This window comes from Canis lupus, chromosome 1 (genome assembly GCF_048164855.1).
Source record: "Canis lupus baileyi chromosome 1, mCanLup2.hap1, whole genome shotgun sequence".
Classification (NCBI taxonomy): Eukaryota; Metazoa; Chordata; class Mammalia; order Carnivora; family Canidae; genus Canis; species Canis lupus.
Genome location: NC_132838.1, coordinates 86744608 through 86771213, shown reverse-complemented (window position 1 = coordinate 86771213; position 26606 = coordinate 86744608). Strand labels below are relative to the sequence as shown.

General features: G+C 38.2%; 1 protein-coding gene across 4 annotated transcripts in view; it reads left to right on the top strand.

The window, feature by feature from the left end:
* Positions 1 to 26606, top strand: part of C1H9orf85 (chromosome 1 C9orf85 homolog) — a 117540-nt gene that overhangs the window by 16482 nt on the left and 74452 nt on the right. For 3 of the 4 annotated variants that reach the window (XM_072838206.1, XM_072838197.1, XM_072838179.1), the window contains exon 2: positions 19732 to 19838. In XM_072838206.1, coding sequence (XP_072694307.1) covers positions 19732 to 19838 — 107 coding nt within the window. Of the gene's footprint in view, positions 1 to 11132; positions 11228 to 19731; positions 19839 to 26606 lie in introns of all 4 variants that reach the window. The other variant, XM_072838188.1, reaches the window with a different exon arrangement.

The window sequence follows — 26606 nt, the reverse complement described above, 5'->3', positions numbered from 1 at the left end:
GCGGTTTAGCGCCGCCTTCAGCCCAGGGCGTGATCCTGGAGACCCAGGACCCAGTCCCGCATCGAGCTCCCCGGCATGGAGCCTGCTTCTGCCTCTGCCTATGTCTCTGCCTCTCTCTCTCTCTCTCTGCTCCTCTCATGAATAAATGAATAAAATCTTTAAAAAATAATAATAAAAATAAATTTTTTTTTTTAAAGTGGAATTTCTCCTCTCTTTAGAAGGGGTTATTTGGGGCAGCCCCGGTGGTTCAGCAGTTTAGCACTGCCTTCAGTCCAGGGCCTGATCTTGGAGACCTGGGAGGTATTGACAGTGGTTGACAGACACTCAACCACTGAGCCACCCAGGCATCCCTCTAGGTGACTTAATATTCCATTATCAAGTCATATACATTTCAGGAAAGACTGAAACCCAGAAGCCTGTGTGCATATCTACGCATAGTCTCTCCTGCTTGTGCTTATGATTGAAGCACATTTCTGGTTTTAATACATGAAGAAGTACAAGGAAGGAAGATGGGTTGCTGTTGCTTTAAATTAAGACTGTATATCACTTTATTTTTAAAAAACCTTTTGAAGATTTTATTTATTTATTTATTTATTTATTTATTTATTTATTTATTCATGAGAGACACACACACAGAGAGGCAGAGAGTGAGAGAGCTTGCACAAGTGATGGGGGGGAGAGAGGGAGAGGGTCAAGCAAACACCCTGCCGAGCATAGAGCCCTCCGTGGGGCCAATCCTATGACCCCTAGATCATGATCTGAGCTGAAATCAAGAGTCTGATGCTTAATCAACAGAGCTATCCAGGCACCCTGCTTTTTTTTTCCTGACACTTTTTGAGGACTTAAGATAAATGGTCTTTGAAAACATAAAATGCAATATTCTGTGACACCTTTATAAATTTGTCATAAGTAGCAGATACATGACTCCCTCACTTTGTCCCACTCATTTGGGACTAAATAAAATGATAGTGTTTTTAAGGCTGTCCGCACTGGATCTATACTGACTCCCCCTTAATCCTAGTCTTTCCAAAAGCTCAGTTGGAAGATGCCAGTCAGTTAATCTCTTATTTTAAACACCATTTTAGGGGTGCCTGGGTGGCTCAGATGGTTAAGCATCTGCCTTTGACTTAGGTCATGATCCTAAGTCCTGGGCTCGAGCCCCCACGTTGGGCTCCAAGCTTAGCAGGGAGTCTGCTTCTCCCTCTGCCTCTGCCTCTCTTCCCTGCTCATGCTGCTTGCTCGCTGTCTGTCTCTCTGTCTCAAATGAATAAATAAAATCTTTAAAAAAAATTAAAGATAAACACCATTTTAACTCTAACAGATACTGCTTACTCTTCAGATTTCATGCCCATTATTTTTGTTTCTCCAAATTCTAAGCACTGTGTGGAAAGGACTGTACATCATAAATCTTCTGAATCTTTGAGATGCCTGGCATAGTGCTGAGTACATACCAACTCATACTTTTTTGGATTGTTCCCATAGGCATCAGAGAGATAATCATAATGCATGCTGTATTTAATTCTAATCCATGACACATTTTATAGTTTGACATGTTGGAAGAAGTACTAAGCTTGGAGTCAGGGCAGCACCATAGACTCTTCTGACTCTTGGTGTGGCTACTGAGTCACTCTATAACCATAGGTAAGTTATATCAACTCTATAAATTAGATAACAATAAATAACAATACCACCTTCTTGCTTATGCACAGGGATGATGTGAGAATAAAATGAGAAGCATTAAAGGACATTCAGATCTTAAAAAATCTATAGAAATAAAATGTAGTATTTTGTTACAGGTGATTTGCATCCTTCATTCAAAATACACCTTAAGGGCAGCCCCGGTGGCGCAGCGGTTTGGCGCCGCCTGCGGCCCGGGGTGTGATCCTGGAGACCCCGGATCGAGTCCCACATTGGGCTTCCTGCATGGAGCCTGCTTCTCCCTCTGCCTGTGTCTCTGCCTCTCTCTCGATCTCTCTGAATGAATAAATAAATAAATCTTAAAAAAAAAAATACACCTTAATTTTATTCCTTAGCTTTTAAAAAAAAATTTAAGACTTTATTTAATATTTGACAGAGCAGTGCAAGCAAGGGGAGGGATAGAGGGAGATGGAGAAGCAGACTCCCCATTGAGCAGGAAGCCCCATGCAGGGCTTGATCTGTATGACCTGAGCCAAAGGCAGGTGCTTCACCGACTGAGCCACCCAGGTGCCCCTCCCTTAGCTTTTTACATTTTTGTCATCAAAAACAACTTTGTTTTCCTTTTAAGAATGAGAAAATGTTCTCTACTCAAGTTAGGTAAGTCATGTGTGAATACTGAGCTCTAAAGAGAATGAATCATGGCACAGACCTAATATTTTCCTTAAGTGACTTACTTCCTGAATCAATTATCAGCATATTACTAGTTATTGTTACGACATATTAATATGACCAGAACAAAGTGATTATCTTTGAAGAAGTTAACTAGCTTCAATATGGTAATTGTCCTCATATATCTGCCCCCAAGTAAATACTTAAAATACTGATTTATTTTAAAAGGTAAAATCATTTGATTTGTGGACATTACCAGTTATTATACTTGGAAGAGTTAATCCATAAAATCCTAAAATATGCTAGTAAGCGGAAATGAATATCATCCTTCTTTTTTGTTCAATACATGTTAAACAATGATCAGTCATTTTTGTCTCATTTAAGATCACTAACTTGGGGCATACCATACCGGTTGGGCAAGATCTTAGACTGTGACTAGCTTTTAATGAGTGGTTATAAAAACATGTGTTGCCTCATGACACTATACACAACTGCTGCTTGAATAGGCTTTTTGCATTCCAGTTGTGCATAGTCCATTTGGCTCACCACTTATTTACCCTTTATTGTTTAAATCTCAGTGCATTGAAAATCTCTGAGGAGCATGGTAGAAAGTAAATCCTTTTCTTCTAGAACATTTGCCTAGCAAAGATAATATTTTCTTTCCTAAATGAGTTTTTCTTAACTTTGGAATTTCATTTTGTGTTTTCTAAACAAATAATGTATAATACTGTAAGGTTACCTTACAAATGAGCCAGCAGGTTTGGCCCTATTTGTAAAACTATATACCAGTGTTTGAATTTGAGTACAAACAGAGTGCAGATTGAAGTGTATGCCCTGCAATTTTTTTTTTCTTTTAATATGGAGAAAACCTTGAAAGCTGTAAGGGAACACTTTCTACTTGTAACTTCAGTACAATGCCCTAAACTAAATGGCATCTTTTTATGGGATCTGCCTCTGCTGCTTCTGATTAATTGTGTGACCTCAAGCAAATCTTTTAATTCTCTGAGCTTCAGGTTTCTCATCTGCAAAATGAAGATAATTATGCCTGCCCTAGCCACAGGAATGTTCTAAGAATAGCAGCAGAAAGAATTTTTATAAAGGATTAGACATGCGGTTTATAGATTTACAATAACAGTCTATGTAAAAATTAGTTTGGTATTATTTTTTTAGTGAACACCAAAACTACCTGTTTTATAATAAACCATGTAAACAAGTAACAGTTCCCTAACTCTGCTTTTGTTCAGACACCTGAACAAAGTAGACATGTTCCTTGCATGTTAAATCACTCACAGACTTGAATAAGCAAAAGAATATTAACTAGGAACTGTAAACAACCAGGCAGAGAGTTATATGATAAGTACAGTAGAAGGTCTTTTGAGGGATCCCTGGGTGGCGCAGCGGTTTGGCGCCTGCCTTTGGCCCGGGGCGCGATCCTGGAGACCCGGGATCGGGTCCCACGTCGGGCTCCCGGTGCATGGAGCCTGCTTCTCCCTCTGCCTGTGTCTCTGCCTCTCTCTCTCTCTCTCTGTGTGACTATCATAAATAAATAAAAAAAAAAAAATTAAAAAAAAAAGAAGGTCTTTTGAGAAGATAGAAACTTTAACTCCTTTAATTTTGATAGGGACATTCTGTGTTGGGAGGCAGTGTATCAGGCTTTCTCTTCCCTGTCCTTCCCCAGTACTCATTACTCTTGTTAATTAAGACATTTCCTGGGGCTCCTGGGTGGCTCAGTTGGTTAGGTGTCTGCCTTTGGCTCAGGTCATGGTCACAGTTCTGGTATCCTGGGATGGAGCCCAACATAGGGCTTCAGCTCCACGTAGGGCTCCCCCTGCTTGTGCTAACTCACTCTAGCGTGCTCTCTGTGTGTGTGTGTGTGTGTCAAATAAATAAATAAAGCCTTTAAAAAAATTAAGACATTTCCTATATTGGAGCACCTGGTTGGCTCAGTGGGAAGAGCGTGCAACTCTTGATCTTGGGGTGGTGAGTTCAAGCCCCACATTGGGTGTAGAAATTACTTAAAATCTTTTTTTGTAAAGTAAATTTCCTGTATTCAGTGATGAGAGTAACCTCAGGATGTGAACAGTAGAGGCAGAAAGGAAGATTGAGAATCACCGATCAGAAAAAAAAAGAGAGAGAGAGAGAGAGAGAGAGAGAGAATCACTGATCAGGAAATTGCCCAATTTCCCAGCATATCTTTAATTTTAGATTCCCTAGCTATTTGAGATTTGGCCTGCCATTTGATTCTATTACTAAGGCAGAGTTAAAACATAGGGATGATTTTTCCCCCTTTCTTCTTTTTATTGTATCTAAATAAAAAGATGGATAGTAGTGGAACCTATTGTGGTAATTATTTCACAATATAAGTAAATCAAACCACCATGCTGTATACCTTAAATTACAGTGTTATATGTTAACTCTTTCTTTAAAAAAAAAAAAAAAAAGATTTTATTTATTTATTCATGAGAGACACAGAGAAAGAGAGAGGCAGAGACACAGGCAGAGGGAGAAGCAGGCTCCTTGCAGGGAACCTGATGTGGGACTTGATCCCGGGTCTCCAGGATCATGCCCTGGGCTCAAGGCAGCACTAAACCGTTGAAAAAAAAAAAAAAATAAACCGTTGAGCCACCCAGGCTGCCCATATGTCAATTATTTCTTTAAAAAACTGGAAAAAATAGGGAACAACAATGAAGAAACAATTTCCCCCATTTTCAACATGTTTAGATTTGGCTTAAGTTCCCAGAATAGGAATAAAGGTTAGAAACTACTGCTATAAATTCTGTTTTTCCTGACCATGAGGAAATAAGAGTTTCCATACAATATGACATCATTGTGAACCATGTCTGAATTAAGGGGCGTTATACATGTGAGTGAGAATCGAGTATAAGGTACATTTTGGAGTAATGACTTTGGATATAAAATTTTGGAAAAGCTTCTTAAATAATAGCTCTTCTGCATTCTGATTTATGTCTCTAACATAGCTTTTCCTGTCAGTTCTGAGGTCATTCTGGAGACTCAGCTATTTGATACATTATTATAGAAGATAAGTACGCTAGGGATCCCTGGGTGGCTCAGCGGTTTAGCGCCTGCCTTTGGCTCAGGGCGCGATCCTGGAATCCTGGGATCAAGTCCCACATCGGGCTCCTGGCATGGAGCCTGCTTCTCCCTTTGCCTGTGTCTGCCTCTCTCTCTCTCTCTCTCTTCTCTATGTGTCTATCATAAATTAATAAGTAAAATCTTAAAAAAAAAAGATAAGTAGGCTAGTTGTAACACTATATGTCTCAATCTTTCTTTGAGAAATGAATATTTCTTTCATTCACTTGGTTGGAAATCAGAGTGCATCTTCCCAATGAAGTGATGGTCTCAATGGTGAAAGTAGGAATCAGATTGAGATTTAGTTCCTAAAAGAGAGGCAATATGGAATACTGGGGCGGAATATGGTATTTGGAGTCAGAGGGCTTTGTCTTGAGTCCTGGTTGTATTATTCTGGGTATGTGCAGTTGCAGGTAGATTATTAAGACTGTCTGGATTTGTTTTGCATCTATAAAGTAGAAATACTACTATTTATCCCCCAAGGTAATTGTGAGGAAATGATATACTTAACTGTAAATACGGAGTTTTAAGCAAAAGACACTATATGTCATTTATTATCATCATCATCATTTCTCGTTGATCCTATGGTGTTTTAACTATAATAATCATAACTTTCTAATCATAATAATCATATCCAAAAGCATATCACCTCCCTTGTAGTAGTACTTTCAGCAGCATAGATGAGGTAGGGAATACACTCTTCTTTCTAGAAATGTCTACTTTCTTCAGCTGCCTACGACAGTGGTTCTTAAACTTTGGCATGCTTAAAGATCATCTGGAAAGCTTGTATAAAATACAGAATCCCATTTTCCAGAAATTCTCAATCAGTAGTTCTTGGTTTGAGTCCAGGAATCATCATTCTTAACAAGCCTCACAGGCGATACAATGTACATGGTCCTCAAACCATACCTGAGACTATTCTGGTAATTACCTTCTCCATATTTGATATTCTGGTCTATGTGACTAGCTTTCTAAGGATCATATGCTCCCTGTATATTTAGGTCTACTTTGGGAAGATGGGAGGGTTCTTTTTCCAGAAGCCCAACCTGTCTGAGCTCCTTCTTGCTCCAGAGCTATCCCCCATCCTTCAACCACAGGGTCTGAAAGCATGATCCATGCAACAGAATCTCCTCGGTTACAAAATCGCAATCTCATGAAGTGGGACCTGGAAATTTGATTTTAATTTAATTTAAATAAATTATTATTTATTAAAGTTTGTTTATTTTTAGTAATCTCTATACCCAGTGTGGGACTTGAACTCACAACCCGGAGATCTAGAGTCATATACTTTTCTGACTGAGTCAGCCAGGTCCCCCTGGAAATAGGATTTTTTTTTTAAGATTTTATTTATTTATTCGTGAGAGACAGAGAGAGAGAGAGAGGCAGAGACACAGGCAGAGGGAGAAGCAGGCTCCATGCAGGGAGCTGGACGTGGGACTCAATCCCGGGTCTCCAGGATCACACCCTGGGCTGCAGGCAGCACTAAACCACTGTGCCACCAGGGCTGCCTGGAAATAGGATTTTTAATATGCTTTCCCGTTGGGTCTTTTTTTTTTTTTTTAAGATTTTGTTTATTTATTTGAGAGTGAGAGTGAGAGAGAACAGAACAAGGGGAGGGACAGAGGAGAGGGAGAAGCAGAATCCCTGCCAAGCAGGACCTCATGACCTGGATATAGGGCTCAGTCCAGGAACTCCAGGATCATGACCTGAGCTGAAGGGAGATACTTAACCAAGTGAGCCATCCAGGTGCCCCTCCTATACCCCAGAATTTGAGAACTGATTTAAAAGTCACTCCCCCTGCCAAAAAAAAAAAAAAAAAAAAAAAAAAAATTTAGAAATAAATAAATAAATAAAATAAAAGTCACTCTTCCCTGGAGTCTTGGCTTTGCTCCAACTCTCGTATAGTCATGTTCTCTTTTACTGAATCCAGATCGGTTTTTTTTTTTTAAAGATTTTATTTATTTATTTGACAGGGAGAGTGTGCACAAGTAGGCAGAGGGGCAGGCAGAGGGAGAGGGAGAAGCAGGCTCCCCACAGAGCAGGGAGCCTGACACACAGGGCTGGATCATGACCTGAGCCAAAGGCAGACACTTAACTGAGCCATCCAGACGCCCCAATTCTGATCATTTCTCTGTCTTTATTACCTCCCATGCCGGTGCCCACCTTTGTATCCCCACTACCACATCCAAATTTAGTGTTTTAGTATGTAATTCTAAGTGACTCTAGCAACTTCTGTACTGATCCCCATACTTTCCTCTAGTCTTGTCTGTAATTATATTTTAGGATCCTATCCAGTCAGGTCTCCTCCCTATTGAAGAGTCAAAATTCTTTAGCTGAGCAGTTTCTCTTACAGTTTAGCTCATTCCTCTCCTTCTCTTCATACCCTATTGTTTAGCTGTTTTGTTTTTAGTTTCCCAGAGGGCCGAATGTTTCTCATGCATCCACAAGGTCTTCCCTGTGTACTGGACTCTGTTAGGTGGAGGATGATCCCAAAACACTTCTGGTTTGTCTGTCATCACAATTTCCAGTGTCAAAACTGTTCTTTTCATTTACCTGCTTATTTGCTCAAAGGCAAGGACCTTCCCTCACTCTTTTTTTTAAAGATTTTATTTATATATTCATGAGACACACACACACACACACACACACAGAGGCAGAGACACAGGCAGAGGGAGAAGCTGGCTCCATGCAGGGAGCCCGACATGGGACTCCATCCCAGGTCTCCAGGATCACACCCTGAGCCAAAGGCGGTGCTAAACTGCTGAGCCAACAGGGCTGCCCTCCCTCACTCTTTTTTAAACCCTGCATCTCTAGTGTGCAGCGTGGCCTGGCTATTGGGAGTGTTGGTGTACATCTTCTGAGTTGGATGAGGTGGGAAATACTACAGGTGATCTGGGGTGATTGCTTGGAAAGCAGAGCTGGAGTATGAATGAAGAGTTAAAAATTAGCATGCAAGTACTGAGCGAAAGGAGATGCAGTGCCAGCACAGCAAGGACAGGAGGAGGCACAGTGTACTTTCTGTGTGACCAGATTTGTTTACTTGGGAGTGCTTACTTAGATGCACAGGGAGGGAAACAGGAGATAGGACCAGAAAGAAAAGTAGGGATCAAATTGCAGAGAGTTCTGACTATCAGTCTTTCTTTTTTTTTTTTTTTTTTTTTATAAGATTTTATTTATTTATTCATGAGAGACACACACAGAGAGAAAGCTAGAGACACAGGCAGAGAGAGAAGCAGGCTCCATGCAGGGAGCCTGACAGGGGACTCCATCCCCCGTCTCCAGGATCACGTCCTGGGCCAAAGGCTGCGTTAAACCGGTGAGCCACTCCGGCTGCCCCTGACTATCAGTCTTAGAAGTGCCTTAAAGAGTATCAGTATCCTGGGCACCTGGGTAGCTCAGTGGTTGAGTGTCTGCCTTCTGCCTAGGTCATAATCTCCGGGTCCCGGGATTGAGTCCTGCATTGGGCTCCCCACAGGGAGCCTGCTTCTCCCTCTGCCTGTGTCTCTGCCTATCTCTCTGTCTCTCATGAATTAAAAAAAAAGAGAGAGAAAAAAAGAGTGTCAGTTTCCAACCATGGGAGAGTTAGGGAGAGAAGTCCACTAAAATATAACTGTTGATGGCTTGGTCTCCCGTTCTGTCTCTCCCTCATTGATACTCCCCAGTCCATCTTCCATTTGGGATGCTACTTCAGTAATACAGATCAGAAATAAGGACCTGCTAGAAGGAAGTGAGGAGATATAAAGTAGAAGACGCAGCTGGGGGCATTGTTTAAATATCTATTTTGTCAGTATTGGTATTTTGGTAAAGGGGGAGGGAGAAGCCAAAGGTGACCTGAGATTTTTGTACTTGAGCCTACAAGAAGACTTTCTTAAGATGAAGCTCGGAGCAAAGGGGAAACAGATTTTATTGCTAAGATAGTGACTGCTATTTGGTTCATGAATTTGAGATAGTTCAAGGATTTGCATGAGGAGGAAAGTGAATATTGCACACACAGTCTGAGATATCAGAACCTTCAGAGAGACAGTAGGACTGGGAGTGTAGTTTTGGTTATAGTCTTCATGGAGTTCTTGTTGAGGCTGTGGGTATAGGTTCAGTTGACCAAGAGTAATCACATAATGTGAAAGTACTGAGCAGCCACCTTGGTTGGAGAGACAGAGACAGAGTAAGTGAGTGAATGCATGAATGGATGACTAAATAAAAAATGGGGAATTGGATGTTTTTAAGGGGTAAGCAGAGGAAGAAGCCTCAGCAAAGGATCTTGAGAAGGAGCAAATGGAGTTAGGGATACAATCCTACTTTGTAAGGTCTTTTTTCAGGAAAGACAAAAATCATTTTTGATAAAACCATTGACATTTTGATCATTTACAGCAAAATTTTGAGGAAGAAAAGACTGACATTTTAAAAAGCGATTGATCAGTTTAACAACGCTGTTAAATACTGTTTAACAACGCTGTTAAATACTGGTTGTTTAGTATCTTTTAGAAATATTTACTTGTTAAAATGCACAGCACTAATTTATTTTAATTTTCTTAGAGTAAATGAGCAAATATACTTTGGGTAAAAATACTGTTTAAAATAGGTTTCTCGGGCAGCCCGGGTGGCCCAGTGGTTTAGCACTGCCTTCAGCCCAGGGTGTGATCCTGGGGACCAAGGAAGAGTCCCGTATGGGGCTCCCTGCGTGGAGCCTGCTTCTCCCTCTGCCTGCCTCTCTCTCTCTCTCTCTCACTCTCTCTGTGTCTCTTATGAATGAATGAATAAATAAATAAATAAATTATTTAAAATAAAATAAAGTAGGTTTCTCTACTGCTAGAAGATAATGCAGTGGCATGTTTTTGCCCGTAGGGAGGTGTGACTCCACTTAGATGTCTGTTTGCATTAAGTTTGTCAGTGAAAATCTGGGTAGTTTGCTTGGCTGCTGAAATAAATCAGTAGGTAGTTTGGGTAGTTTGTAACAGGCCCTCTCTGTATAATTCCAACTGACAATGGCTCTACCCGCTTATTGAGAGAATAGTCTTCTGTTTGGGATGATCAGGACTCATTTTATATTCAGTGTCTGGATGAAAATGCAATTGTTTATTTTCACAGATGTCACTTGTTAAAGATTCCAGCAGTAACAAAAAAACTCGGAGAAGGACACAAATATTATTTCTTGACTATAAAAAGCTCATATTTTAAATATATTGAGTAAAAGGAGCAGTTTGGGTATTTCTGAAGTATATTTAAACTTTCAGTTTGGTATTGATTCTTTAAAGACTTAAGATTAATACAGAGTAAATGGAAAGAAGATAGAGTAGACTTTGGGGAAGAAAATTATTTTAGCTGATAGTAGAAATATACCTCAATTTATGCTTTAGGTATCATTTTGTTTTGGGTTTTTGAGAAAGAGAACATGAGAATGTGTGTACATGAGGGGAGGGAGGGGAAGAGGGAGGAGGAGAGATAGAATCCCAAGTGGACTCCATGCCCAGTGTGGCACCCCACTTGGGGTTATCTTATAATCGTAGGATCATGACCTGAGCAGATATCAAGAGTCAGAAGCTAAACCTACTGAGCCACCCAGGTGCTCCTGTGTTTTGTTTTGTTTTGTTTTTCCATTTTCTTTGTTTTTTTCTGTGTTTTTTAGTGTTGGGTTTAAATTTACTTTTCTAAGATAGATAGATAGATAGATAGATAGATAAATAAATAAATAAATAAATAAATAAATAAATAAATAATAGATTTACTTTTCTTTTTAGTAATCTCTACACCCAGTATGGATCTCAAATTCATGATCCTAAAATCAGAGATGCTGGCTCTTCTGACTAAGCAGCCAGATGTCCCTATGCTTGAGGTATCTTTTTTTAGAATTTTATATAGTAAAAAATCAAATATTGGTAATTCAAATATTTATGAATATGATGTATGGATGTATAGTAAGTATTTTAGAACCCTAAGGTATTATTTTGCTTAAAGGAGACTTGGCCTGAATTTTTTCTGAAAAATTGTTGTCAATGTTGGCAGCTAATCTGTAATTAGCTATATTGAATAATGGTTTCCTAAAAAGAAGTAAGCCCAAAGTAACTTTTGTTTTTGTTTTTAATTTTTTTTAACTTTTGTTTTACATTTTTCCTTTTTGACAGTAAAATCAGTTTTACTATCAGAACTCACTTCAAAAAAAAAAAAAAAAGAACTCACTTCAAAAGTATTTCTAGGCTATTTATATGACCAGCTCATTTTGTGAAATAATAAAATACATAAAAATAGGAAGACTCAATGTCTTAATCCAAATAACATATTTCTGAGAGTAATGGACGTTCACATTTATTACTGCTTTATTACACTAAAAAAGAGTTTGTAGGTTTGAAAGTTTGAATTCAATAGAATTCAATGTTGATATCCTGGGTGATATATTAATGGTGGTCTAAATGTGATATTAAGTTGATTTAGCAAGAGTATTTTTAAATTCTCTTTTTGAAAAGGAAATGGCCGTGTTTTCTATTCTTTTTAAAATGTTAACTACCTGGATAAAAAGCAAAGCAAATTTTTATAGGCAAGATTATGAACATTTACTTCCATATCCAAGTAATTATGTACTTGATTCAAGAAAGGGACAATTAGAAGCACCTGGCCAGCCCAGTTGATGGAGTGTGTGACTCTTGCTCTTAGGGTCATGAGTTCAAGCCCCATGTTGGTGTAGAGCTTACTTTAAAAAATATTTATGTATCTGTATCTATTCAGTCAGGAATTGGAGACAGCCAAATTGTCAAATAACAGGAAACAGGTTAAGTAAATGATAGTATTATTATATAATGCAGCGAATAAAAACAAGCTTTCAAAATATATATTAATGTGAAAAAATAATAACAGGTTATAAAACAACATGTACAGAAAAAGCTGAAAGTTTTGTAAATATACTTTAAGTGCTGGAAATTATGGCTTTTTTGATAAGACTTGCCTTTTTTTCTTTATCTGTATTATAACATTTCTTTAATATGAATAGATGTAATTGCTCATATTGTTTTAAATCTATAAAATTCGTCTGTAAATTATTTTTCATCTACAAAAGTAATTCTTATAAGAAAACTGTATAACCTAATGTGCCATTGTTAATACCCAGTGGGGAGAAGTATTAAAGGTAAAGAACCACTGTAGTTGCAAAATTAAGCAGTAAGAAAATGAACAAAGTTTGCAGACTACGGAACAGAATACAAAAGGGATTTCTGGTTGAACTCTATCTTCTCCCCTGTCCCATTTCATATTTATCCACTTGAAAAGTTGAGTCCAAAAAGTGTTCTGTAAATATGATCAAACCAAAGGCTAGTTATAGCTATAAGAAATTTGAGTTCCATGCCAATTATGATAATTTTCTTTTTTTTTATTATTTTTTTTCAGTTATGATAATTTTCTTTCCCAGGTTTGTGACAAAAAAAAAACACACCACTTTTAAACATGTAAATGTACTTTTAAACATTTAAAAATAGGATTTGAGGGCAGCCTTAGTGGCTCAGCGGTTTAGCGCCACCTTCAGCTTCATGGCCTGATCCTGGGGTCCTGGGATTGAGTCCTGTGTTGGGCTCCCTGCGTGGAGTCTGCTTATCCCTCTGCCTGTGTCTGTGCCTCTCTCTCTCTGTGTCTCTCATGAATAAATAAATAAAATCTTTAAAAAAATGGTTGCACAATCCAACAATACCATTCTTAGGTATTCACCTAAGAGAAATAAGAAGTCCACACAAAAACTTGTATGCAAATATTACCACCCAAAACTAGAACGAACCCTGAACATCCTTCAAATAGTGAATGAGTAAATGTTATTGTATCACATCTGTGCAATGGAATACCATTCACCAATAAAAAAGAATGAGCTCTGCATATACTTTATCCATATTCATATATATCCATATATGACATTCTGATAAAGGCATAACTATGGGAACAGATTAAAAATCAGCATTGCCTGGGGATTGGCAAAAGGGATTGACAAAAAAGGGCCACAAGGGAACTCTCTTATCTATTTGTTTATTTTCTTATTTAAGATTTTATTTATTTATTTGAGAGGAAAAGAGAGAGAGACAAAAAACACATAGGAACAGGGGGAAGGGCAGTGGAAGAAGCAGATTCCCCACTGTGCTGGGAGCCCAATGTAGGTCTCCATATCAGGACCTGCATAGAGTAATGAAAAATAGCTATATCTTGGTTGTGAGATGCATAGACTTAATACATCTAAAATGGGCCGATTTTATTATATGTGGATATAATATATGCATTATATTAAAATATAATGACTGACTTCAGCTGGTAACCTTTTTATTCTTTTTTTTTATTATTTTTAAAGTTTATTTATTTACTTTTGTAATCTCTACACTCAGTGTGGGACTCCAACTCATGACCCTGAGATCAAGAGTCACATGTTTTTCCCTGAGCCACCTAGGTGCCCCCAGCTAGTAATCTTTTTTTTAATATTTTATTGATTGATTGATTGATTGATTACAAGTTGGGGGAGAGGTAGAGGAGAAAAGAGAATCTCAAGCAGAGTCTGCACTAAGCACGGAGCTTGACATGGGGCCCTATTTTACAGCCCTGAGATCATGACCTACGCTGAAATCAAGAGAGGGATGCTCAACTGACTGATCCACTCAGGTGCCCCCCAGCTGGTAAACCTTTTAAAAATTTTTAATGAATATATAAAGAATGATATAGTTAGCATTTACAGTGATTGATTCAGGAGCACCTGATTGACTCTGTTGGTAGAGCATGCTACCCCTGATATAAGGGTTGTGTGTTCAAGCCCCATATTAGGCATAGAGCTTACCTAATTAATTAATTAATTAATTCAGGCAAAGGATCTTGAATGGGTACTGAACCATGAGATGAAATATATTATGGAACAGTATATTAACATGACCTGCATAGATTATTGCTAATCTTTATAATTTGAGGAGATCAGGGCAGTCACCATCTTAACCAAGGCAAATTTCATATCCCTGACTAGGTGAGAACTGGACATTTTGTGCCTCCTAGGGGGAGTAATATGAAGTGTGTAGCAGCAGCACATATGAACTACTCTTACCAAAAAATGTTAAACCTGGATCTAACCAAGCCTTTAAACCTAACTTCCATTTTATGGAAATATGGTACATAAAGCAATGAGTTAAATTATACTATGAAGAAACAATCAGACATATCCAGAATGTGGGATGTTTTCAGATACTACTTTGAAATTTCAAAGACCTGCTATTTTCAAAAAGATTAGTGCAAGAGAGGATAAAAGAGGGAAATCTTGGGACACCTGGGTGGCTCAGTTGGTTAAGCGTCTCTTGGATTTTGGCTCGGGTCCTGAGATTGAGTCCCTCATCGAGCCTGCTTCAGATTCTTTCTCTCTCCTTCTGCCCCTCTCCCTTACGCTGGCTCTTTCTCTCTCTCTCTCTCAAAAAAAAAAGGGGGGGGGGAATTCTTGTAGAACAAAAGAGAGATAACTGTCAAATAGTACTTGAATACTGATTTAGAGGGCAGGAGGAAGGTGAGGGAATTTCAATATAGATCAGCTACATTCAATGATGAGGGTTATTTTTCTTTTTTTTTAAAAGTGTAACAATAGTGTAGTTAATTAGAGGAAAAGATTTCTAGGATACATATGATTAGGAGGTAAAGAGTCCTGATATCTGCAACTTTAAGTGTACACACACAGAGAAAACAAATAGGTTAAAAAATTGTTAACAGTTGTCTCTAGATAATGTATATATGGCTATGTATTAGTATTGTTTGAACTCTTTTCTGCATGTTTGAAATTTTTCATAATAGAGGTGAATGTTTTTAGAACTTAGTTAAGAGAAATACTATTTCTGATGACCTTATTATGTGGGGTACATTCCTGTAGATTCTATTAATATCAGGCATATGTACCTACATTGTACCCTTGAGAATAACTTTTACCACGCTGTATTTGACATTATGTAACACCAGACTACTTGGAGAACCCTGGTAGAAACAGCTCTGTGAAATGCTTTATATCATAAGGGTGTTGTTGAGAGCATGGCTTACTGTATCATAGGAGATCCTTTTTGGGAAAGACTAGACTTTGGGTTTTAGTCACCAGAATAGTTATACTACTTCTGAGAAACTGGCTTTGGGGCATATTACAAGCATTGAAGCAGGTAGGGGAGTGGAGCTCGTTTTTTACTGGCTGCTAGAAAGCATGGATCTCACTTGTGGTTCCATCTCTAGCAAATGCACTTCTCAGCTGCACTCCTGAGTGCTTCATCATTTTCCCTGTTCTGGCCATATTAAAAGGATTTAAAACAAAAGAGTTTATAGTTTGAAAGTCACAACCTAAAAGATTTTTATGTTATTGTTATCAATCTATAAGTTCTTGCTCTCAAATCTAGAGATCCTTTATCCTCTAACCAAATTTATAATAAGGGGGTATTACTAGAAAATTTTAAAAATATATACTTTTAAATATAAATAGCACATACATATCTATTTTCTGGGGTAATACTGTTATAGCTATATTAGCCCCAAAACCTTATTTTTTAAAAAGATTTTATTTATTTATTCATGAGAGACACACACAGAGAGAGGCAGAGACATAGGCATAGGGAGAAGAGGGCTCTATGCAAGGAACCCAATGTGGGACTCGATCCCGAGACCCCAGAATCATGCCCTGGGCCGAAGGCAGGCAGGCTGAAGGCAGCCACCCAGGCATCCCCCAAAACCTTATTTTGGAGGAAAGGATGAAGCAGGGGGAAGAGCAAGCCATTTCTTGGAAGTGGATTTTCAGCAGCTGTTAGAATTGTCATTTTCCTTGACTTTAATTTTTATAATTCCTTTTTTTCCCCAATTAATGAAGGGAAGCAAAATATGCCATTGTTTGCTATTAGCATTTCTGAAGGGAATATGATGTACAAAAAAAAAATCCTAATGAAAAATTATTAGTTTTTCTTGAGTAGTATTCAAATTTCTTTCCCCCATAATAGTATCTTCTTTCCGTTAAAACATACTTTATATTTTATAACGTATTTTTCAGTATCAGCCTGTTGATACAGATATTATATTTACAGTTTGGCTCTTGGGTGGTAAAGTCCTCACCTAATTTCTTGAGATTGCCGCTTTACATTACAAAAGATGAATTGTCTGACAACAGAATGTTAACAGCAGGAATAAAATATGTTATATGAGTCAAGGATGGCTAAGACTTTACATATATATTAAGTAAATGGTTTGACACACCCTGTTTATTCTAACTTAAAAGTGTTCAATTTATAAATAAGGTTTTCTTATTTAATTAAGATTCCTAGGTTCATGGGATACCTGGGTGGCTCAGCCAGTTAAGTATCTTCCTTCGGCTCAGGTCGTCATGATCTCAGGGTGGTGGGATCATGATCTCAGGGTGGTGGGATCGAGCCCCGCATCCAGCTCCCTGCACAGCCCAGAGTCTGCTTTCTCCTCTCCCTCTACCTGCTGCTCCCCCTGCTTGTGCGAGTGCTCTCGCTCTCTATCAAATAAATAAAATCTTAAAAAAAAAAAAAAAAAAAAAAGGTTCCTAAGTTCAGTGGAATCTTACTCTGAAGCTTTTTTCCTTTAAAGTTCTAGAAAGTAGGGCAGCCCGGGTGGCTCTGCGGTTTAGCACCACCTTTGGCCCAGGGCATGATCCTGGAGACCTGGGATCAAGTCCCACGTTGGGCTCCACATGGAGCCTGCTTCTCCCTCTGCCTGGGTCTCTGCCTCTCTCTGTGTCTCTTATGAAGAAATAAATAAAATCTTAAAAGAAAAATAAATAAAATTCTGGAAAGTAGCTTTAAAGAATGATCTTTAAAGGCTTTGTACTTATGAAACTAAGTTTTGATTTTATATTTGGACATGCTTAAATCTTAACCTTAATAACCTATTATTTCTACGAGGAGGAATATGCTAAAATTAATTGCCAAAACTGGGTTAGTTGTAAACATAGGTGTGAGTAAGGTAAGATTGCAATCTTCTTTGCTTGGGGCAGAATGATTCCTAGAACTAGGATTTAGTTTTCATTGCTCACATCTCTGGAATTCACTTTTTCTAGATTGCCAAAATACAATAAGGCAAGGTGCACAGTTTTCTTTCTTTTTGCAGTTCTTTTTAAGTGGAGAGTACCATTCATTTTCATTGTTACTCTCATTTCTTAACACATCAAAATCAAGTTCAATTTTGTAGTAGTGCCTGTTAGTCATGTGAACTCTCTACAACATCTCCATTTATACTGCTTCACACGCCACTCACAGAACAAGTTTCCACAAAGACCGGTTTTGTTCTACTGTCCAATCCACCCCAAAGAAACCAGTTTCCACGCTATGTGCAGCTTTGTAAATCAAGATGAACTGGTGCTCAGAAATTGGATACAGAAACAAACAAGAAACCAAATAATGCTTCCTAGTTAACGAGCAGAATGTGTTATATATAATAAAATTGCAAGTAACAAAATGTTTTGCATTCTAAGAATATTTTATTAAGAAAGTTCATATCACATTTATCTTGTAATCATAGTTCAAGTCGTTAGCTTGTTCCCATTACTGTTAGAGTTAGGAAAATACACGTAATGCTTTTTAGTAAGATATTCTAAGCAATAGAAAGCAATGAGAACAAATGATGAAATGTGAACTTTAGTTCTGGGTATTTCTTAGCAAGTCTTATATGGGATAACTAAGTATCAAGTTTGATAAGAAGAGGAGTTTGGTATTGGACACAGATTTCCCTCTTTCTGGCAACAACAGACCACTATAGGAAGGAATATAGTATCATGTAGAATTTATTTTCCCAGGAACTCTCCATTTAAGTCAGGGAGAAAGGAATACCCATGCACAATTCATAAATAACAGAATATGTGTTTTACCACAGAAGTAAAATCAAACATAATATATCCACAGCTTACTTTGTGGCTTGAAAACACCCTTGAAATATTTTCTCTTAGAATAAATGTTTTGTCAAATTATTTTACCTTCTTGTTTAAAACTTTAAAGAATATCAAGCACAGTTCAAAAGTTTCAGATTTTTTTTTTCAGATCCTTAAACGTTGTACTTTTAACTCAGCATCAGATAACCTCCCAAAGAATCTGCATCTTTTGTGATCCTTTTCTTTCACCTCTTGAGAAATTAAAAAAAGGAAACAAAGGAAGCAAAGAAAACATAAAATGTCGTCTTCTCATTATTCTGACAATAGGCCAAGAAAGACCAGGCTTTTATGGCCAAAGTAAGTTAGAGAATTCTCAGAGAACTTAGTGAAAATAAGTACTCTGGGTCCTGAATCACATGAATATGTTATAGAATATAAAACTACTGGGGAAAACACATGACATGTTTATATATTTTTCATTCTCCTAATTTCCCAATACATTTTGAGAAGAAAATCATAATAAATGTTTTTTTGTTTCATAAATCCCTTTCCCCAGCACAGATATTTCCATGCACACATTTATTTTGTTTTGAAGAAATCAGATTAGCAACATTTTTTATAACATTTTTTCTTCACATAAGAATATACAAATGTTGGGGTAAAAAAATGTTGGGGTGCCTGTGTTGCTCAGTCTGTTAGGCATCTGCCTTAATGCCTTAAGCTTGGGTTGTGATGCCCGGGTCCTGGGATCTAGCCACCTCCACCCCCACCCCCCCACCCCCACCCCCGCAGTTGGGCTGGGCTCACTGCTCAGTGGGGAGCCTGCTTCTCCCTCTCCTGCCTGCCACTACCCCTGCTTGCTCTCTCTCTGTCAAATAAATAAATAAAATCCTTAAAAAAAACCCAAAGTCTTTTTAAAAATACAAAAATATTAAATTAAAGAATTAAATGCCTTTTTGCTTCCAGCTGCTTCTCCCTGACGCTCCTTTCTCAGGTGTCATAATTTCTGCTCTCCCCTAGAGACTGACAATTTAGGACTATAATTTCTCAGTGTATTTTCTCATTTCTCATTGGTAAGATTTGAATTGTTGGAAACAGTAGTCTTAAAATATGCATTAGGTTTTCTACTTTATTATTGCATTGTTATTTCTTCCCTATTATTACCTACATACAGTAAAATGCACATATCTTAACTATATAAATTTGAATTTTAACATTTGTGCACATCAGAATCAATGAGGAGGGCTATCTAAAATGCTCTTGCCAAGAGGTTAAAAAGTTTCCTGGATGATTCTGAGCCACATCTAGTTAAGAATCTTTGCCTTTGTAAAGAACCAACTTGAGTAATGCATATAAAAATATATAGTGTATCATAGAATGTTACACAGATTCAGTTATGTTACTATTTTTAAAAACTGAAATTTCTCATGTGCATTTTTCATGGGTTTGCAATGCTGGCTCACAGGTGAAATTCCAACTTTGTTTTTCTGTTTAAGAAAATTAATGCAAAGCTTCATGATGGAGTTTGTCAGCGCTGTAAAGAAGTTCTTGAATGGCGTGTAAAATACAGCAAATATAAACCATTGTCAAAGCCTAAAAAATGGTGAGTTATGTTTCTTAATTACCTTACTAATAATATATGTATCATAGTTTATTATTTCATTCCTCAATATTCAAAATTGTATCCAACTAAATATTAAGGTAAATAGAGAAAAAAATGCCCATTCTCCCATGTAGAATTTCATCTAAACATGCTGATTCCTGCATTATAAAGTGAATTCAGGGGCACCCGGGTGGCTCAGTGGTTGAGCTTCTGCCTTCCGGCTCAGGTCGTGATCCCAGGGTCCTGGGATCGAGTCCCGCATTGGGCTCCCTGGGGGAGCCTACTTCTTCCTCTGCCTGTTTCTCTGCCTCTCTCTTTCTCTCTCTCTCTCTCTCTGTCTCTTTCTCTGTGTCTCTCATGAATAAATAAAATCTTAATAAAATAAAATAAAGTGGATTCGTCCTTCCCCACTCCATTCTTCTATAAATAATGCACCATTTTAATGGAATCTTCATAAAAGGTAGGTTAGGGCTGAGAGGAGAGAGTTTGTTTTGCAAAATTCTTCTCCCATTGACCAGATGACGTTATTTATTGTGGATCGTCTTTACCAAAGGGGTCTTGAAAGAGGCCTGATTTTTTTTTTAAAGATTTTTTTATTCATTCATGAGAGATAGAGAGAGAGAGAGAGAGAGAGAGGCAGAGACACAGGCAGAGGGAGAAGCGGGCTCCATGCAGGGAGCCCGATGTGGGACTCGATCCCAGGTCCCCAGGATCAGGCCCTGGGCTAAAGGCAGGGCTAAACCGCTGAGCCACCCGGGCTGCCCTAGGCCTGATGTTTTTAGTTTTTAGTTTTAGTTTTTATTTGAATGTAGTTGACATGCAATGTTATATTAGTTGTAGGTATACACATAGTGAGTCCACAAGTTTATACATTATGCTATGCTTGCTACCATCTGTCACCCTGCGTGGGGGGGGGGGGGGAGGAGGTCTGGTTTTTAATTCAATACATGAAGGTTACTGGGGATCCCTGGGTCGTTCAGCGGTTTAGCACCTGCCTTTGGCCCAGGGCATGATCCTGGAGTCCTGGGATCGAGTGCCACGTCGGGCTCCCTGCATGGAGCCTGCTTCTCCCTCTGCCTGCTTCTCCCTCTGCCTGTGTCTTTGCCTCTCTCTCTCTCTCATGAATAAATAAATAAAAACTTTAAAAAAAATACATGAAGGTTACTGAAATGGCTTAGATTGAGTATCAAATAAATTGCTAGATTGATAACCTATAATTTTATTCCTTTGAAGATTTTGGTCTAAATGAAAAGATACTGGACTTTGTTTCTCATCCCTCTGTACCTCACTGTTTTTCTATAATTCTGGTATTCTCTTTTATCAGCTTTATTATGTACATGCTGGTGCTACTTTCTTCCATCCTTTAGCTCAGCTGAGTAAGAACCATATCAGGAGGTAATTGCTGCTTGCAAGAGAAAAATGATTATTTTAAATATAAAAATTAGCTTAATATATGTGATAGTATTTTTACACATATGAGTTTGAATTTACATACATTTACTACAATTTATATGTGGTAATATTTTTATATATATGAGTTTAGAAGGTTAGTCTAAATAATAAATATGGTATAACCTTTGTCGTTTATTTTAATTGAAAAATCATGTCAGCCTTTTTGTGAATCTGTAACTCAAGCTATGGGGTAATGTGTTTTCTTGAGAATATTTAACATTTTTTAATGTTTTAATTTGGGTGATATATTTTGCATAAGATACTTCTTTTAATACTGAAAGATAAAAGCCTAACAGAAAGTCTAATTTCAGCTATCTAGATTTTTTCTTCCTGTATCACTCTTTGAGAGCAGAATTTTTGGTATTTGTTATAGGTGGAGTTGACCCCTTTTATTTTATTTTTAGTTTTTTGTTTTTAAATATTTTTATTTATATATTCATTAGAGACACACAGAGAGAGAGAGAGGCAGAGACACAGAGGGAGAAGCAGGCTCCATGCAGGGAGCTGGATATGGGACCTGATCCTGGCTCTCCAGGATCACGCCCTGGGCCGAAGGTGGCACTAAACCGCTGAGCCACCTGGGCTGCCCCGACTCCCTTTTAAATATATGAATTTCTCTATCCTTTTTTCAGTCTTTCCTTCATTTTCTTTAGCATTTCCTCCAAAAGTATACTTTTAAACAAATCTGTTGAATTTTATGCTCACTGGCCCAAATTAGCTGTAGGGAAATTTGGCAACTGTTTGTGCTATCCAAGGCTAGATTTCCATGAATGAATTAACTGTGTTTTCTCCTATATTCTGTATAGCTGGTTGTGCTGTAAGCCATGTAGTTTTAGTTGATAGACCTATTATATGATTTATAGTTTTGTAGGGGTAGGCTCAGTTGGTGGAGCATGAAGTTGGGAGTTTGAGCCCCATGTTGGTGTAGAGACTATTTAAAAAATGAAAGTCTTTTGTTTTATTTCACTTTATTTTTTAAAAGACTATTTGAGAGCAAGAGAGAGCACAAACAGGGGGATCGGCAGGCAGAGGGAGAGGGAGAAACAGGTTCCCTGCAAGCAGGGAGCCCAAATGGGGCTTGATCCCAGGAAGCCAAGATCATGACCTGAGTTAAAGGCAGACGCTTAATTGACTGAGCCACCCAGGTCCCCCCAAAATAAAAATCTTTTAAAAAAGTGATTTCTCAGGACACCTAGGTGGCTCAGCAGCTGAACATTGCTTTTTGCTCAGGGCGTGATCCTGGGATCCAGGATTGAGTCCCACGTCGGGCTCCCTGCATGGAGCTGCTTCTCCCTCTACCTATGTCTCTGCTTCTCTTTCTCTGTGTCTCTTATGAATAAATAAATAAAATCTTTAAAAAAAAGTGATTCTCTCTACATGTTGGTATAACATGGAGTGCCTGGGTGGCTCACTCAGGGCATGTGACTCTTGATCTTGGCATCATGAGTTTGATCCCCACGTTGGGTATAGGAATTACTCAAAATAAATACATTTAAAAATTCTTTAAAAATCTTAAAAAAAAAAAAAAGAATGATTGGATATGGACACTTAGAACCAAAGGTTAATAACTCTGTCCTGTCTTGGAGTTGCTGCAGTCCTTGGATCAGGAAAGCTCATGATAGGGCAGCCCTGGTGGCTCAGTGGTTTAGTGCCACCTTCAGTCCGGTGTGTGATCCCAGGTTCCAGGATTGAGTCCCACATCAGGCTCCCCACAGAGAGCCTGCTTCTCCCTCTGCCTCTGTTTCTGCCTCTCTCTCTCTCTCTCTCTCTCTCTCTCATGAATAAATAAATAAAATCTTTAACAATATATTTATTTGAGAGGGAGAGGGAGATAGAGCATGAGCTGGGGGAGAAGCAGATGGAGAGAGGCAGACTCCCCCCTGAGCAGGGAGCCTGATGTGGGGCTCAATCTCAGGACTTTGAGATCATGACCTGAGATTAAAATCAGACACTTAACTGACTGAGCCACCCAGGTGCCCCAGGATTTTTATAATCATGTTCTTTATGACAGTTTCTCCCAGTTACTGAAAACAACCCTGGATCATTCCCAGAGACTTTTTGGAAAAGATGTCCTAACTAGCTGGAAGAGCTGAAAATTTTGTATTTGGTAGAGGGGGATGGGAAGATGGTCCTGAGAGGGAAGGGGATAAACATGCTTGTCACCTGTTAGTGCTATGCAAACAATGTGATCCTGGTACTACCCTTTGATAAAGGTAGTTTTAAATATCATTGAACATTCAAATCTTTAAGTCTTTATAAAAATAAAATAAAAGACTTATAAAAATAATGTTCAGCTTTTCACAGCTTTTCTTTTCTGTAAAAGAGCTGACATGAGCCACCACTTTGTATGCTACTTAATGAGAGGTCAGCATTAATCCTGTAGCAGAATTCCCATTTGTTTTGGCTTATGTCTTTTGATTCCTCCACCAGGGATTAGAAGGCTACTCTGGTGCCACTAACATCTCCTTGACACCCAAATGGTCTAATCATAATTAGACTTAAAGATTACTTATATATGTAAGAATTGTGGATCAGGACAGGTCTAAATCTTTTTGTATAAAACTTCGTCTTTCAAAAGTCTTGGTTTTGACTTTGAAAAAGAAACTCAAAGATAAATGAAAAACATTATTACTATGCTTGGTCAGTCCCAAGTTGTTTAGGAATCCTGTAAATAACCTTGAGTGTGGAGCTGAATTATTGGAAAAGCAAGAGATCTTACAAATACTAAATGATTTGTATGGCTCCTAAAGAAGAAAGTAGAGCATGCAACTCTGATTTCAGGAGTCTTGACTTTTTTACTTGAAATTCATTTGTCAAGATTATTTTCTAGCTATACTGAAATACAGATGGTGAAAAGATTATTCCTTTCCTCAAGCAATGCAAGATGAGAAATAAAGGGGGCTTTTTTCCCTTTTTTTTCTGGGCTCAAAGGGATTATGTGTTTTACCCAAGACAAAGTAAAGCAGATGGAGTTAAGATTCAAATGCAAATTGATCCCATTCCAAAGTCATGTTTTCTTGTCTTCAGTAATTTCTCAGTATTGTGTTATTCATTCAAAAAGTCTTTTTCTTCCCTTCATCTGAGCCTGATGCTATATTAATTTTTATTTATTTTTTATTTATTTTAAGATTTTATTTATTTATTCATGAGAGACACAGAGAGAGAGGCAGAGGGAGAAGCAGGCTCCATGCAGGAGCCCGAAGTGGGACTTGATCCCGGGTCTCCAGGATCACGCCCTGGGCTGAAGACAGTGCTAAACCACTGAGCCACCCAGGCTGCCCTATGTTAATTTTTATAGTCACTTATCTTGTTTATGAAAATTATCCACTGCTTGCTTGATTGATTGATTCATTCAAGTAAGCAAACAAGCAAGCAACCTCGCTAGCTCTATGCCCAACATAGGGCTTGAACTCAGGACCTGGGAACAAGAGTTGCATGCTGGGGAGCCTGAGTGACATCTAAAAAAAAAAAAAAAAAAAGAAAAGAAAAGAAAGGGTTGCATGCTTTACCAGGCAGCCCTTTTTATTTATTTTTTTTTAAATACATGTGTCCAGACAAATAGATTTTATGTTCAGGCATTGAAATGCCTAAGCTAGTACCTAAAAAATTCTTATTCCATGTATTTCATGTAACCAAACAACCTTTTTCAACTATTAATTTACAAGTGTCATGAGCAAATGCCCTTATTTGTGTTAGAGTCTCTAGCTTGCTTTTCTCTTCCTACTTATCAAAAAGAATTTACCAAGAATATAGTGTTAGCTTATATTTAATATTACCATAGTAGCAGAAGACAAAGGAGAAGCTGATGTAAAACAGCAGCAGGCCACAAACAAATTGGGTTCTGAACTTAGAGGCAGACCTATAGTCCTCTACATTAGTAGTCCTCAACTGGTAGGGGAGGATTTTGCCTCACCAGGGGATATTTGGCAGTGTCGAGATAATTTTGATGATCTTGACTGAAAGATTTGGGAGGAATGCTACATGTGCTGTGAAATATCCTACAATGCGGTTAAACATCTGCCTTGGGCTTGGGGCATGATCCTAGAGTCCCAGGATCGAGTCCCAGATCGGGCTCCCTGCATGGAGCCTGCTTCTCCCTCTGCCTATGTCTCTGCCTCTCTCTCTCTCTCTGTGTCTCTCATGAATAAATAAAGAAAATCCTTTAAAAAATAAACTAAAGAGTAGAGGTGCCTGGCTGGCTCAGTCAGTAGAGCATGCAACTCTGATTTTAGGGTTGTGAGTTTGAGCCCCACCTTGGGGTAGAGTTTACTTAAAAATAATAAACAATTTTTGAAAAGTAAACATTGTTATATACTACAATGTTATCAGTCCCTCCATGTTATCAGTGTATGACAATAAACTATATAGTTTGGCCTCTTTAGTTATATTTTTCAGCCCCTGCATTTCTTATAATAGATTGAGATTCTACTGGTTCATCAGTGATAAGAGAGTTGTGCAACCTCATTCCAGGAGTATTAAAATGTCCCACAGTTTTGCCCACAGGTTGCTATTCATATCATATTGAAGCATGTGATGACTGTAAACCCTGGCTTTATTCTTGCCCAGAAGCTTGGTCCTTCATATTTAAATATAAAAGCGAACAGTTTTCATTACTGTTGTCTGTTGTTCATCTGTGATGAAATCTACTTTTTGACATTAATATTGATTGATCCCTGGGTGGTGCAGCGGTTTGGCGCCTGCCTTTGGCCCGGGGCGTGATCCTGGAGACCCGGGATCGAATCCCACATCGGGCTCCCGGTGCATGGAGCCTGCTTCTCCCTCTGCCTGTGTCTCTGCCTCTCTATCATGAATAAATAAAATCTTTAAAAAAAATATATTGATTGATACAGCAAGCTTTAATTTAAAATAGCCTGCATAAAGTGCAATAATTTCCATTTTCTCTATTTTTATAAATTACTCTTGATCCGAGATGAATATTTTGTACTCTTTTAAGAATCTTTCTAATCAAATCTGTGGTGAGAAGAGGTAGTACAATCTCTCTCCATTTGTGTTTAAACACATCATTTAGAGACACAAGAAAGTGAATTGTTAACTTTTCTACTCGAAATTCTTTAGAATTTAGTTACTGTTTTCTTAAAAGCATTTTTAAAGTAGCATATGATATAATTCCTTCGTATGGTTTCAGAATCTTTCTATGTTAGCAGATTGCTTAGAGTCACTGGAGGAAGTGTGACTTTATTCTGAATCTCTGTCAATGTTGAGTTTCTAGTATTTGTACACCAAGGGTGGAGTACCATAGCTCATTGTTTACAAAAGCTCCTAGTCATCGCATATGTCAGAGTATTGCAAGTGGAG